This window comes from Platichthys flesus, chromosome 7 (assembly GCF_949316205.1).
Source record: "Platichthys flesus chromosome 7, fPlaFle2.1, whole genome shotgun sequence".
In the NCBI taxonomy this organism is placed as follows: domain Eukaryota; kingdom Metazoa; phylum Chordata; class Actinopteri; order Pleuronectiformes; family Pleuronectidae; genus Platichthys; species Platichthys flesus.
This window is the reverse complement of record NC_084951.1, coordinates 24,703,287-24,719,201: the sequence shown is the minus strand read 5'-3', so window position 1 is coordinate 24,719,201 and position 15,915 is coordinate 24,703,287. Positions and strand designations below refer to the sequence as shown.

General features: G+C 48.6%; 1 protein-coding gene across 2 annotated transcripts in view; it reads left to right on the top strand.

The window, feature by feature from the left end:
* Positions 1-15,915, top strand: part of magi3a (membrane associated guanylate kinase, WW and PDZ domain containing 3a) — a 100,293-nt gene that overhangs the window by 78,935 nt on the left and 5,443 nt on the right. For both annotated transcript variants that reach the window (XM_062392160.1, XM_062392161.1), the window contains exons 6-17: positions 376-455; positions 1,221-1,278; positions 3,986-4,092; positions 7,566-7,766; positions 9,327-9,953; positions 11,398-11,429; positions 11,927-12,179; positions 12,773-12,867; positions 13,095-13,287; positions 13,984-14,199; positions 14,520-14,705; positions 14,840-14,933. In XM_062392160.1, the coding sequence (XP_062248144.1) occupies positions 376-455; positions 1,221-1,278; positions 3,986-4,092; positions 7,566-7,766; positions 9,327-9,953; positions 11,398-11,429; positions 11,927-12,179; positions 12,773-12,867; positions 13,095-13,287; positions 13,984-14,199; positions 14,520-14,705; positions 14,840-14,933 (2,142 nt within the window). The remainder of the gene's footprint in view (positions 1-375; positions 456-1,220; positions 1,279-3,985; positions 4,093-7,565; positions 7,767-9,326; positions 9,954-11,397; positions 11,430-11,926; positions 12,180-12,772; positions 12,868-13,094; positions 13,288-13,983; positions 14,200-14,519; positions 14,706-14,839; positions 14,934-15,915) is intronic.

The window sequence follows — 15,915 nt, the reverse complement described above, 5'->3', positions numbered from 1 at the left end:
CGGCTCAATGGAGGTCACCACTCCTGACCCGCCCGTCCCGTGTGATCTCCACAGCCACTTGCTCTTTGTCCGTCCTTCAATCCCTGTTCACTCTGTCCCTATATCCCTATATGTCTCTGTCTGTCTTTGTTAAAAGTCATTAATGTTTTAAAAGTGTATTTAATAGAACATTCGATCCCAGAGGTGCAGAAGCTCGACACATTTATCTGTTTCCAGGGAGCTCTGTTTGTTTGCTGGAGTTGATGGAATAGCTACTGGGTGAAATGGCTCCTGAGAGTCGCCCAGTGCTAATTGTCACAGTATCTTAATTATTTTTAGATGATTTCTTTTTTATGTGACTGCGCCTCAAGCTCTGTCTCCCTCTTTGTATTCCAGTCACAACAGCAAGACCACGACCTGGCTGGACCCTCGCCTCGCCAAGAGAGCCAAGCCTCCGGAGAAGTGCGAGGAAGGAGGTGAGACAGTTCTGCAGCAGAGACATTTGCACGGGCACCTGTACCCCTCGCTCTCACTTATGTACTCTGCTCCCACACACACACACACACACACACACAAACACACACTTCCACTTCATCCCAACTCCCTGCTGCATAGAGCAGTGTGTGCTTGAGCCGCATGCCTCGCTCTCTGAAGGGGGGGCTCTGGCTAACAGACGGAGATTGAACAAACGAGCGGGCGCCGTCACAGTCACGCTGGTGACACAGCACAAACCCCTCGGTCTCCAGCCGGCCCCGCTCTCCAGCTAATGGCTTCTGGTGCACATGCAGGGAGCTCATCAGTGCAGCATGTCTCAAAAGGCAATTTTCTATGGCCCCTCTTGCGTAAAGATCTCCTCTGCGCCGCGTGTGTTTGTCACACAGCGGCACAAACTCAAGATGTTGCGGCCACACACACACACACACACACACACACACACACACACACACACACACACACACACACACAGACACAAACACACACACACACGTTGATATATATATATATAGCAGAGCGAGAGGGTATTATTTTCCAGGGAGCTTGTACAACAACCCCCTGCCGCCTCCATGTTGTGTGTTAAGCCCTAAACACATAGTAAGACATAAAGCACACCAGCTGCAGGTGTTGGTAGTCGTGCTGTGAGGCTGCCGGGCAAAGCACCACGCCTCGCTGAGTGTGTCCAATTGTCCATGTCTCAGCAGTAACTTAAGCCTTTTCCCCTGTTTGCCCCCCCCCCCCCACAGAGCTGCCCTATGGCTGGGAGAAGATTGAGGACCCCCAGTATGGAACCTACTACGTGGAGTGAGTAAACTTCTCCCCGAGCCTGAAGCGCTGCATCTGTCAACTGTGTTGGTTGGAGAGGAACTGGTTATTATGTGAATACGTGTCTTTGTTACCTGAGTGAAGTCACAGGGCTTCACTCTGCGTCTCTGTGGATCCTCTGACGCTGCGTTCTGCATGTTGGATTTCACCGAGGCCTCCGTTCAGACCGGATATCAACATCTGTCCAGAAAGACCTGAGCACTAATGGTCTCCCTTTGAGTTACAACTGGCAGTAAAAATTCAACCCTGGTTGTTTCTCCTGTGTCCGTGTGTGATTGGATCTCACCTCCCAGCTCGACATGCAAATACTCACTGTTTATTTGCGTGTACTGCGTGTACTGTTCTTTGTGTTCACGAATGATGTCACTTTGTCCCAGGTCGGAGTTTCCATATGTGTCCGAAGTCAATGTTTGTCTGTCTGTGTGTGATGATAGTACAATCTGAAGTTTCACGTTAACTTTTCTACATTAATATACATAAATACAAGTAAATAAGTACTTGCTTTTAAAGAATGCTTCAAATATTAAAAGTAAATGTACTTGCAGAGTGTAACATATTCCCTACTGCCACAGTCTAATTCATTATCAGGGCTGAGAAGGAGGCGGGGTCCCCTCTTATTAATGATTACTTAAAAAAAACTAAAACTTTGTAAACTGCTGTGGAGTAGTACAAATATTTGCTGATATATGTAGTGGAGTAAAAGTGACGAGTACCTGAATATAAATCTACTTGAGTAAAGTAAAGTTGCATTAGAAATGTAAAGGTAAGGTACAGAAATGAAGTAATATAGAGATCACTCAGGACCAAGCTTGAAACCAGGTCTTTTTATTGTTGTGTTGTTATTATATCCACATGTTCATGCAACTTTAACTTTTATCACTAAGTTCCCGATGCATGGAATCATCCCGCGTGTGGTTGTTGAGTCTAAAGGGACGTGTGGACCATGTGACGCTGCTGTTCACACTGTAGCTTTCCCACACTCCTGCAGAAAGCAATTATGTCACAGCGCGGATAACAGTGGTGTGTTACAGCTTTGTGTACGTGTGTGTGTGTATGAGAAAGTGTGGAGACAGTGAGCCCAGCAGACAATGAGGGTTTCAGGTCCCCGAGAGGGAAACCAGGGCGAGATTCCATTCTGACCAGGAGTGTAAACAAGAGCTCAGTGTTTCATCTGAGTCTCATTACCGTGGACAAAGAGGGGGAGACCTGCAGGCCGGGGGGGGGGGGGGGGGATCGACGCGCCTGTTTATGCAAGAGGGTCATTGAGAGGCTGCCTCTCCTCCGCCTCCGCCTCTTTGTCTGGCAACATTTTTTGTTGTGAGCAAAGAAGTGAATGCGAGGATTTGACAAAGTCTCATTATTCCCTCAGCTGCTGCCCCCCCCCCCAAAAAAAAAACATGAGGTGTGGCAATTAGGGAGCGAGAGAGTGAGGCAGCGACGGGCGAGTGAATCAGAGAGCGGAGAGGAAAGCGAGGGGAAGGTTTATCTGCTCAGACCGACTGCGCAGGGGATTTGTGCATGAGTCATGCACAGCAGGAACACGCAGTCGTGCACACACACAACACACACACACACACACACGTACAGTTTGTAATGTGCAGCGTCAATGCATTATGTCTTCCCACTGTGCTGTCATGACAGGGATTAACAACTGGTAAAGCTCATTACGCAGATGAGCCACCTCTCTCCATTACCACATCACCACGGAGGGACATTTCTCCGGGTGTCAGGGAACGTGTCAGCGCACACAACAGGTGTCGACCTGCGGATCGCTAATTGTTTTTAGATTGAGTTGTGAGTGTGACTCTGGATCATAATGTGAATCAGCTGATTATCTAAAGAAACCTGTGGAAGGGACGAAGGACGTCTGTGGGGAAGTTCTATGATGAAGGCCTCAGGGACGTTAACACCTGTCCTCATTGACTCTTGTGATCCAGATGTTTACGATTCACTGAGCAACGTTTTTATCCCGTTTGGACAACGTGGACTAACGTGGGAATAAATTGCAACTGATCCCCTTTGTCGGATTCTCTTTGGATTAACTGTGCATGTCCATTTAAGGTTTAATCTCCGAGGTAGGGACATGTATAACCTCGCTTTTTGTTTGGAGTCTGCATGTTCTTCCTCTGCCGTGTGTGGGTCTCCTGCTGATTCCACAGCTCCACATGCAGCTATGTGTTTATTGGAAGCTCTAAATTTCCCATGGGTGTGAATGCTCTTGATATGTCAGCCCTGTGATTGGCTGACGACCCGTCCGAGGTGTCAGTCACCTCTTGCCAATCAGCTGTGATTGGCTCCAGCCCGTCCTGCGACCCTCAGAGGAGAAGTGGTGTAGATGATAGATGGGTTGTTAGATGTTAGTATTTTTCTGGCACTGGCAGATTCGGGTCAGTCATGTACGGCAGGTGCTGCCTCCCCAGCTCGGTGATGCGCTCGTAGTCAAATCACAAGTTTGCATGACAGGCAGGGAGCAGTGGGGCCGAGCTGGAGGACCACAGGCAAACACAAAAGCAGCCACATCCACCAGCAGCTCTGACTGTGAGTCGACCGCTGACGAAGCCAGAGAGTGAATACAAACAGAGAGAATGTGTGAGAACGAGAAGCAGCACAATGAGAACCAGGAGAACCAGGTCAGTTGTTTCTGTTTTCTCTTTCTTCATCTCATGGTGTGATTTCTCTTGTGCAGCCACATCAACCAGAAGACCCAGTTTGAGAACCCAGTGATGGAGGCAAAGAGGAAGTTGAGTGTGGACACGCCCCTCGCCGCCCCGCAGCCAGCAGCCACGCCCTCAGGTAACTGCAACCAGCCCCCCCCCCCTCCCCCGACACAGCACACGTGTTTTGTTTATTCCTTTTTCTATTTATTATCCTGAATTTGATGTAAACAAGTAGCGGCGCTAAGAAAGAGAGAAACTGTCAGTTCATCAAAAATAAGAATTTACTTCTGGCACAGTGATTTAAAACAATTCTCACCAGGATACATATTCTAATTATATTTTTATTTTTAAAGCAGATCCTGAGTCAGTTCAGTGATATTTAAATTAAGCAGGCTTGTTTAGGTGGAGGCTGTAGTTGTAAATGGACAGGAAGTGAGGACATTAGCGCTAAATAACATGTGATAGAGAGAGGGGGGGAGGGGGGGTGCACTTTGAAGCACAGACGCATTTCAGTTTGCATTATTATTTTCTTGCGGAGAAATCAAAATCATATTTCTATATTATCCTTAGACGTAGACGCTTCCTGGTTCAGTTGGTTTTGTCCGTGGCTGAATCATCATCATCATCATCATGAGGTTCGGCACTGATTCCTAATGACTCTGATAAAAACCATGAGGTTGAAGTCTTTGGTATTAAATTGATGATCCTAAAAATCTGGCTCAGCCAATTATCTCATCTTGAGAAGGACATGTAGTAACATTGGCCAGCCTCTAACTTTTGATCGAGCGCCACCTACTGGTCAATAAGAATAAGGTGTTTTTCCACATTGTCGTGGATTTCTCAGAGAATAATCTGTGACGCTAGACGATAATAATCACACGTGTTAATGGGAATGATATTAATGAATATCTGCAATTTGGTTCGGCTCCAGATATCTATTTGGATCCAGTGAATTTCAATGTGGTTTCCTACGGGGAGTGTCGGGCCCGTGGCAGAGGTACGAGCTCCACTCTGTGCGATTCTTGTTAATGAATTTGAACATGCTTAGATGAAAGTGATGAGCCTCACATCAGCTGATATCATTATGGTCACATTGAATGCTCCCGTTGGCTGGTTGCTCAGAGCCCGGCTGTGCAGGGTTGTTCACCACGTGGCAGCGTCACAGAGCTCTTTCATCAGGGAAAGAATAAAGATCTTTTATTAAAACTTTATGGATTTCAAAAGCATAAATGGTGGAAGTCATCAACTTATCAGAGTTTGTCACTTGGCGTCGTGCCCGTTCCCTCCTCGTTCCATCGCTCCATCAGGTTAAAAACAACCAGGTTCCAGCTTTGTAGTTTATTGGACGTGTTATCCAAACACTGCAAAGGTTTTATGGAGTCTGTCTGGAAGACGTCCTAACAGGGGACAGGCTGCTGATAAACACCCCATTGCCTCTGAAGCAATGATATTCAATTTGAATAATGGAGCAGCGCTTCACTGGGCGGCTGAATTCATTTTGACGAATAGTTGTGAAATAGCGAGGGGGGCTCGGAGGTCCCTTTTGGAATCGCTTCTGCCCGGGCGGTTCAAAGATCCCTCGTTAGACGAGAGGACGGGAAGGAGAGACGGAGGAGAAGAGGGAGAACGAGGTGACTGCGGTGGAAAGTGACTCATGATCATAAATTGCGTCTCCGCCGGGTCATCTGTTCATCATTTACCACCTGTGGGGAATGTCTCTGTTCAACCAGCGTCTCCTCAGTCAGTGTAAACGTCAGAATGAAACTCAAACACACACGCGTCAGCTCATCAGTATTCAAACTGCAGCCTCTGGTTCCGACTCGGACAGAAGTGTCTGCCTCCCTCTGTTGCATGCGGACCCCCCCCTCCCCCCTCCCACAACCGAGCCTCTCTGCAGTCTGTGGATGATATAGCCTCTGTGCATCACTGCCTGCAGCGTCAACTGCCCCCCCCCCCCCCCCCCCCCCTGCGCCCACTCTGCACCTCCCCACCCTCGTTAATGAGAATGGATGGCCGGCGGTGTCGTGCTGGAACACGTGGACGTGCGTGAGGAAGCTTCTAAACAGTGTTTTGACAGCGGCTGGCGAGTCTGACCTCCCAGACGGAGCAGAGGAGCAGAGCTTCACTGGGCTGCAGCCATAATTACAACCCTGACAATCCTGTCTGACATTTCATACAATCACCTCACCCCCCCCCCCCCGAGAATACACACACTGTCCCTTTGTGGCCCGACAGCTTAATCAAGACAATAAACATAGCGTTGGTGTGTAGCTCTCACTGCCCCCCCGCTCTCAGCGTTGCTTTCATGGTGATGGTGCACGGAACAGTTTTCTTGACAGGGTGTGGGAATAGTGACAAACCTTGTGTTCTTTTTACATGTGTACACTGAACACACACAACATTCGATCACATCCAGTTTGCACTCTTCCTCTCTGGCACAGCTCCACACATCTTATCCAGTGTGTGGTCACGTTCAGTTTGCAGATTGCTATGCAGTTATGCAAATGACACTCCAATGACACATTGGGAGAAGTGTAGGAGGGACTGGGGGGGAGGGGGAGGTGGGGGGGTGCATGTATCTGTACCTTCCCTAATGAGATTGATGTCCCACCGTGTATCAGTGTGGGAACTGTCGGAGAAGAAGCATGAAGGGACACTGCCCATAACTCCCAGTCTCATCCGCTCGCCCTGCGGGGAACAGGGGAGAGTCGGGATTTAGTTAGAATTTCCTTCTCTCTGTCAAATCGAACTCTATTTCTCTCCGTTCTCTTTCTGTCTCATCACTCTTCTCTCTCTCTCTATCTCTATCTCTCCATCTCTCCGTCTCTCTCTCTAAACTCTCCTCTCTCCTTCTCTCTCTCTTGTGTGTGTGTGCGTTTACATGTGTGAAATTTATCTGAGATAGCACTTTAAATTGCGATTTATTAATGCTTGTGTAATTACCAGCGGTGAGCGATGCCCTGTCGAGACTCGCCAGCGTGCCGATGTTGTTTCGATGGAGACAGATGGTCGTTTACAAGTCAGCTTTTCCGTTTCCCTTCGTTGTGAACTTTCAAATCTCATCTGTAGAGTTAATGCCCCTGACTTTGTTACGAGTTTAACAAGTGAGTGAAGTTTGTGTAGCAACTTTCCCAGAGCAGGGTTAGGAAAAGACAGAGAGACAATAGAAAAGTGGGTTTTCAAACACTGTAATGCGCAGAGTGATTGGAATATGAATAAAAGAGTTTTCAGTTGCTGCAAAGTGAAATTCAATAGTGAGAGGAGAGAATTAACCAAGTGCAAAGTGGATTTTTCAGGTATTTGCACTTAGTATTGACATTTGGTATTTTTCTGAAGAGCTTTTTTTACTTTTTATTTGCTAAAGTTTCACACAAATGTCTGAATTTTCTTCTCCTCACATTTCCAAAAGAGGCTGGTTACTTTCTATCTAATGCATTTGAGGAGAAATATCAGTTTTCAATCTTACATTTTGCATCATCGAGCAACATGAGGACAGATTTCAACCTTAAAACCTTTCCGTGACTCTCCTATGGTACTTATACTTGAGTTGTTTTAAACTCAAGTATCTGTTCTTCCACTTGAGTAAAGAATATGTCCTCGTCCCTGCAGCAGAGGAGCCTGTCCGAGGAGTGAGGGGCTTCACACGAGATCCGTCTCAGCTCCAGGGTTCCATCCTGCAGACGGCGCTGAGAAAGAGCCCACAAGGCTTCGGCTTCACCATCATCGGAGGAGACCGGCCCGATGAGTTCCTTCAGGTCAAAAACGTCCTTCCAGAGGGGCCGGCTGCACACGACAAAAGGATCGCCTCAGGTAATCCCCCGCCCCCTCAGGGTGCTCTCCGGTATCTGGATTAGTCTCCAGCTTTAGCTGTCAGAGTCCATCTCTCTCTATCTCTCTGACCCCAGTGCAAAGTCACACAAGGTGAAACTGCTAGAAAGGAGAGTTGAGGAGAGTCAAATAGGCTTTTATTATTAGTGTCATCAAACAAAACCTAATCCGGTGTCACATTCACAAGTGCGCTGTGTGCAGGGCGTGTGTACCGATGCACAAAGTGACACTGTGGTTTGGCATTGGAGTGCGTACTATACATAATGCAGTATATGTACCCTGAGTACACACAAACAAACACAGAGCAGGCGGTTCCTCGTGAATGTCACATTGCTTGATCAAGCAAAGTTTTTAGGCAGAGTTCAGTGAAGCAGATCTAAAAGAAGGAAACTTGTGTCAGTGAAGCACATGTTGTGTTTGACGCCCACATTTTACAGGTTTAATGGGTGTAAACGTCTTATCATGGCTGGAGAGTGGAGAGCGTGTTTATCAACAACGACGTGCATGCTACATGCAACACGCTACATGCTACATGCTACACGCCACACGCTACACGCTACACGCCACACGCTACACGCAGCTCCCGAGCAGAGCCTCTGTTGGAGCACCCACATGTTTGCAGCTGTGTAAACGCCTCTTTAATTTGACACACTAACACTGTGATCACATGCATAAGGATTTGTGGAATTTGAATTTGCTGTTAGTGAAGTGCCTCGGGTTTCACATTACAGTAATATTGATTGCGAGGCTCTTACAGCGGCTGCTGAGCACCCAACTGAAAGTGGGACCGAGAGACTCATTATTTTCAATATTTCATTTCCCTCGAGAGGCAGAGTCATTGATTTAACCAAAGAAATGAATTTTAATTAATTTCATCGGGTAATAATCTGCCAGCAGTGGACTGTAACAGTTGGTGTTTGGCTGTGACTTGAAGACTTGCTGACTTGTGACCAGCTTTACTCTCTGCCCACCTCTGTCACCTGGTGGAGGCTCGGTCACTAAGTCATTAGAGCGAGGTACAGAGGGTCGGATCCGGCTCCACGTGAGGGGATGGAGCTCATTTCAGGAAGTGAAAGCTTCGCTGTGTTCGCTCGGAGAAGGTATTGATTGTGTAGGTGGGTTTCTGAATCCACGCCAACAAGCCAGTCAGCAGTTCAGTCCACCATGCAGCCCCCCCCCTCCTCCACAAGGACATGAAATGAGGAAGCACGCGTCTGCTCCTCGTGGTCTCTCCATCGCCATTAACATCCATACAATAGACTGTGTATAAAGATGGATGACACGTCTCCACTTCCTTCTGTTCTACAAAAATAAAGATGAAATATCCTGAACACTGGTGCAGCCATCTCTCAGTATTATTGTCTCAGCCATCAGTCATATATAGATAAACTTTTATTTATATTGCACTTTTCAAAAAGCTGGTTTTCAAAGTCCTTTCACAGACGAAGAAACAGAAAATATAAAAAGTTAATGCAACAGACAATGGATGTTAAAAAGCAATAAACAAAATTAACCTAATCAAAAGCTTTGATCTCCTGTCAGGTGACGTGATCGTGGACATCAATGGCTCCTGTGTGCTGGGGAAGACTCATGCTGATGTGGTGCAGATGTTCCAGTCCATCCCCATCAACCAGTACGTGGACTTGGTCCTGTGCCGAGGTTACCCGCTGCCCGAGGACTCCAGCAGCAGCGAGGACGCCTCGGGAGCCACCGGCACCTCCAAGGACACGTCCCCGTCCCCCTCCAGCTCCACGCCGCAGGACCCTCACCACACTGTCCCCGACGGGGGGACCCTGTCCCGGCAGGCTGCTGCGGTGGCACCCATGACCAACGGAGGCCGCCACCACCACCATCCCCACCACCAACACCACCACCACCACCACCACCTCCCTCAAGACGGCCCCGACCCCACTATGCTGCAGCCGGAGCTGGTGAGCGTGCCGCTGGTGAAAGGCCCCGGGGGGTTCGGCTTCGCCATCGCCGATTGCCCGCTGGGCCAGAAGGTGAAGATGATCCTGGACGCCCAGTGGTGCCGCGGCCTGTTGAAGGGCGACGTCATCAAGGAGATCAACCGACAGAACGTCCAGACGCTGACCCACTCGCAGGTGGTGGACATCCTCAAGGACCTGCATGTGGGCAGCGAGGTCAACGTGCTGGTGCTCCGAGGAGGTGAGTGTGCACCGCGGCCACAGGTAAACAGGAAACATGGAGTTAATCCTGACAAGTGTGTCACAGCTGCCGGGGGGGCTTGTCATCTCTGTTGTCAAACCGCTGTCGTCTGTATTAATCTGCTCAGGTTACAGGTGTCAGTGCCGGGAGATGTTCTGCTGGTTTAGTCTGTGACGTCACTTTAATCTCCCCGGGCTGCTCTTTGGTTGTTTGTTTACCTCTTCCTGAAATAAAAGCCACAGGGAAACAACAGGAGAAGAGAAGCCCACCCACTGGATTTGAAATTAATTTTAGCATTCAGTGAGAAAGCGACGTGCTGCTCTAACAAGCAGCACTGAGGTTAAAACGAGATCCAATGGGTTTTAATCTATTCTAAATAAACAGATCCTCCCGATGTTAACTAAAGTGATTTCACGCTCTGGTCCACACTGACCCTGCATCAGCCACCATGCACAGGTCACGCTCAGTCACATGGGGAGCTACGCTGGGAAGATGCAGAGGAATGGGAGTTATACAGGAAGAGAAGAGGAAGAGGGCGGGCTGCGATCGGTGCCCTTCATCTTACTTGAAGCTTTCTCCGGCGTCTCCCTCTCTAAATTATTCGCAGTGCAGTAGCCTAGTTTCACAGATCAGTGTTGCAGCGTATATCACAGTTACATAGCTGGGCTCTGTTCGGTGTTTGTGCTGCTGTTATTCACCTTTTATATTCTCGCTGTAATGTACCACTCACTGCTTTAGAAAAGGGAGCAGGAGATCACAGCCCTCCAGGACTCAAGGGAGCAGCGCCGCAGGGCTTCCCTCCAGTCACCCACACACCAGGATTAGGTGAAGCTCTGCTTCCAGGCAGGGGGCAAGAACTCCCCTCTGATTACAGCTGGAATGAAACAGGAAATGATTTGGCCCGGCTCCCTGCTCTGGATTTAAAAGTGTCCGACCCACTGGGATACGCACTGAGCCCCCTGCAGCAGACATGATGATAGTGATCCGTGACTCTCAATAAAAGATACAGACAAAGTGTTTGTTATAGAAAAACATAAAAATCAAACCTCTATTTAGTTGAGTCCTGAAATGTGCAAATCTACTGCAGCTAGTGGGAGAGGAACTGGCTCAACTCAGACATGTGCACATTCTTCAATGGTCCTAGGGTCACTTCTGTGTTTCCCATCCCAGAGTGACCTGCTGCTGGAGTATACTGCCACCTACTGGCTGATGGACACTGTGAGTCAGAAAGCAAAGCAGAGTGAAATAATAATTGAAAAAGCTTCAGGCGAGAAAGCTCAGTGACAATGTTCCCATGAGAAGTGATTGTGAAACTCTGCCCCTTAAATCCAAGAAGAACAAGTAGAACTCAGACGTGCAGCTCATCCTTTGAACCACGTGTTAGATAAAAGATATTTTCCTCGTTTCTAAACTAATTGAAATCTATTCTTTTCTTTGTCCACAGGTCAGACGTCTCCTGTGAAGTCACTGAAACCGGTGAGTCGAGAAAATCTCCTGTGACTTTCCACAAGACAAAAAAAAAGGGATATATTGACGATAGGTTTTAACTTCATCTCAGTGTGTGTGTGTGTGTTTGAGTATGTGTGTGTGTCAGCTACATTATTCAGGAGAGCCCACATTAGCCAGGCTGTTATTTTTGGAAGTGCATGTGGGTAAATCTGCCGTCTCCTGGCAAACAGCATCTTAACATCCCTCTGTGTAACGGTGTTTAAGATGATCACCGTGTTCAACAGCTTGTTCCTGTGCAGCTCTCTTAAAATAGAGAGAAGGCGGGGCAGCAACAGGCTGACTCATAACATCCTGTTGCTTCACCACAGAATGATTCTGCATGGATGCAGAGTCAGAGAGAGCAGTGTTATAGTTTGGGGGGTTTTGTTATTATGGAGGAGTCGTCCCACCTTCGATCCGGTTCTCTGCCTCAGTTTCCCTCCGTCTGATTACTGACCTGAAGCTCTTGTGTGTCTGTGTTGCAGTGCACGGCTCCCATGACCCAGCCCACCCCTTCACCCACATCCCACGCCGCTCCCCAGCCGCTGCCCCATCCCACCTCTCAGCCCACAGCCCAGCCCCCGTGGCAGGAGATGATCAACAGCACGGAGACCCTCAATCAGCCGGAGCAGCCCCCCAACCCGCTCTCCTTCCCCCCCAGCGCCGCTCGCTCGGCCTCACCCAAACCGGACGCGTCGGAGCTCTACCTCAAGTCCAGGGCCCTGTTGGACAGCAAGCGTACGTCTCCTTGTCTCTGAGCTGCACATCACAAGTTCCCCTGTCTTAAACAAGCTGCATGTGACAGTTACATCCTGTAGAGTTACATTTATATTCCAATTTATAACAGTCCCATCATGAAACCACATTAAATCCACTCGATGCAGTTTTCAATCTACAAGCCTGATTTTATATCCATGATATTTTGCGCTTTCTTGGACCCAAGTCCGATCTTTAAGGTTTCATGGATTATTCAGTGGTTTTCAAACATAAAACACACAAACAGATTGACAGGGGCAAACACCTAACCTCCTTGGACGGGGGTCGAACACAAATCAGAGCAAACAAAGTTCAAAATACTTTGCATAAGTTATCAAGGAGAATTGCATGTTTGTGATCAGGTTAAAGAGATGTAACCTAACGTTTTATAAATAATCTATTTTATTTTCTAGTTTATCAATGATCTGTGGTTTCAGAGCCAGATGTTATTTTCCTTAACTGATTATATAATGTCCCCTCGGGCCAGTCTCGGAACCGCTGCATGACACAATACATACATGACCCACATGACCAGCGACACAGCATGACAGTCTACTCCTCTCTCTCCTCTGCAGCTCTTAACACCAAGGACCTGGACGTGTTCATCAAGAGGAACCAGGAGTCGGGCTTCGGCTTCAGAGTGCTCGGAGGCGAGGGGCCGGACCAGCCGGTACGTAGCGTCCCACTCCGGTGCGGCCCAGTCGGGTACAACCGGGCCTGGGGTTCAAATTAAATCCCAAACCAGTCAGACACAAAGCAAATCAACACCTGAGCTGCATTCACTCACTGGAATTGCCTGAGTTTCTGCTGCTGCTGGACATCACGAGGGAAATTTACACCTTGAAACCTTTGAAAGATTGAAATTGCTGCCTCTCTGATATCCGTCCGTGTCCACAGGTGTACATCGGTGCCATCGTGCCGCTCGGCGCAGCAGAGAAAGACGGGCGCCTGCGAGCCGGGGACGAGCTGCTCTGCATAGACGGCGTTCCGGTCAAGGGCAAGTCCCACAAACAGGTTCTGGAGCTGATGACCAACGCCGCCCGCAACGGCCAGGTCCTGCTCACGGTCCGGAGGAAACTGGTGCAGTCCGGTGAGTCTGCTGCCGAACGGCCATCTCCTGCTTTTCTTCCCAGAAACGTTTTAACTCCTTTATCTCGATCCGGAACACTGGAGGAGAAACTCGGAGCAAAAGCTTTGATCTTGATTTTCTTTTTACTAATCCCTTAAATGTTCTGGATGATTTCCTTGAGGACAAATGTGAATTAATGAAGTTCGACCGAAATTGACTTTCAGGATGTTATTCTACGCAGATGTCTTCCTTACAGGAAAAGTCAAGTTTTGGAATAGAATTATAGAATAAGAAATATTTAGTTCAAATCAAATTGAAGTATGGGAATAAAAAAATTCCCCCTGAACTGGAAAAAAGCATAAACCCAAGAATATGGTTTGCCTTTCTATTTCTGCAGCAAATACTCCAAGTACTTCTTGAACTTCATTTGGATTGAAGTTACTGAAAAACAGCAGCTTTGATCATTAAGTGTGTGAGTGGTTTGTGAGGGACTCGGCAAAACAAACAATACAATGAAGAGAGATAGAGGAAGATCAGCTCGCCCTATGAATAACAAACAGGAACTGACCCTTTCAGCTTCAAGTGTACGACAGTCGTGAATTTAAAATGTGCAGAGCGGGTTGGATGAAGCCGCGGTGTCTCGGTTATGGAAGGATCTCAAAAAGGACGAACTGTTTCCTGGAGATCTGATCCAGATGTGTTTCTGTTCCCCGGCAGATGGAGGTGGCGAGGAGGAGGGGGGTCAGCAGCCCCACCACCTCGCAGCCGCGCTGGTCAACGATTCTCCCAAGATGCCCGGCGGCGAGGTGCCGGGCGCCGTTCAGCAGGTGCCGCCCCCCCGGCCCGAGTGCTTTGACGTCACTCTGCAGAGGAAAGACAACGAGGGCTTCGGCTTCGTCATCCTCACGTCGAAGAACAAGCCCCCCCCCGGAGGTCAGGAGCAAACCAGAACACACATTAGATGCAATTACATTTTATAGAGAGTATTAAGGGATAAATTATGAATGAATAATACATTTTAAATCCCTACTTCTAAATTATATGTATTTATTTATTTATTTTCCCATCAATCTCGGCTGTTTTTATAGTTTTCAAATATAAGAACAGAATTAATCAAGTAACAGTTTTATGTGTGTCACGTAATCTTCTGTAAAAAAGTTCTATGATATTTGAATTAGGAGCCACATATGACCAGGTTCCCAGAATCCCCTCTGCTCACCTCAAGCCTTTTCTTTGTTATTCCTCTGTTTCAGTTATACCTCACAAGATCGGCCGGATCATCGAGGGCAGCCCCACCGACCGCATCGGTCAGATGAAGGTGGGCGACCGCATCTCCGCCGTCAACGGCCGCTCCATCATGGAGCTGTCGCACAACGACATCGTGCAGCTCATCAAGGACGCTGGGAACTCTGTGACGCTCACTGTCGTGCCTGAAGACGGTGAGAGAGCCTCAGTTCTGGATCTTTCCGTTATCTTAACCTTCTTATATTAAAACAACCAAAAGGGGAGTTTTGAGATGTCTGTGGTATTTCTGTGCATCACACTAAGAGTTGTATGAAATGTGCTTCTGCAGACAGCGCTCCTCCATCTGGAACAAATTCAGCCCGGCAGAGCCCGTCGGCACAACACAGAGCTGTGGGCCAACAGCCTCCCGGCTATCCCGAGAGGTACGAGCACACACTCAGACTCCTACAACCTCCTTCAGCCTCCTCCCGCCTCCACCAGAGACAGGCTGAACCCTAACTCCCAGGTCTCTCAGGGCAGACCCACAGCTCCTGTTTCCTCGTGGTCCACACTCTCCTTGTTATCCAGGGAGACAGAGAATCCCCCCCCTCGGTCCCCGTTGGGTCGTCCAAGCGAAGCGAAAGAGACGGATTCATAGAGAATCTCACTTCCTTTCATCTTTCGCCTTAAACCATATTACCTGAGTCAGGGTTTTTTAAGCCGTAGCCTCTGCAGCAGTTCTACATCATCAGTTCTCCTCCTCACACGCTCTGTTTCACCGCAGCATGGGTTCCTCTCCTCATTTAGCCCTGCATCAATCCCTTAGCAGAGCCCCCCCCCTTGTCTAATCGCCGACACATGCCTCTGGTTAACCCAGACTATGAGCCGACATCTCGACGGCGTGAAGTGTGTAAACTCCTCTCCTCACCAGAGCTCGCTAAGAAGAGTCGAGACCCTTCGGTGTGTGTTAGCACCACGCGTTGTAATGAGCTCTGCAGGGCATTGAAGTGTGCGCGCCCCCCCCCCCCCCCCCCCCCCCCACACACACACACTGGACACACAGAGGAGGAAGGAGGAGGAGGAGGAGGGAGGAGGGAGGAGGGAGGAGGGAGGAGGGAGGAGGAGGGAGGAGGAAGGAGGAGGGAGGAGGAGGAGGAGGAGGAGTAGGAAGGGTCTCATCCTTTATTCTCCAGCTCCACAATATAGAGCTTCTCATGTGCTGTAGCTCCAACGCTGCACAAGCATCTGCATTAGATCCTTCAGACTGGTCACAGACGTTGGATCAGTGGTTTGTGTTTTGCAGTAAATGGCTTCATCAACAGGATTACACATAAACCACTGAACTGATCCTCATGGGACTCAGTGGAATGATGAAGAGCAGATTAGGATCAGGGATTAAGATCCAGGAAAGAGTCAGGCGTGTTT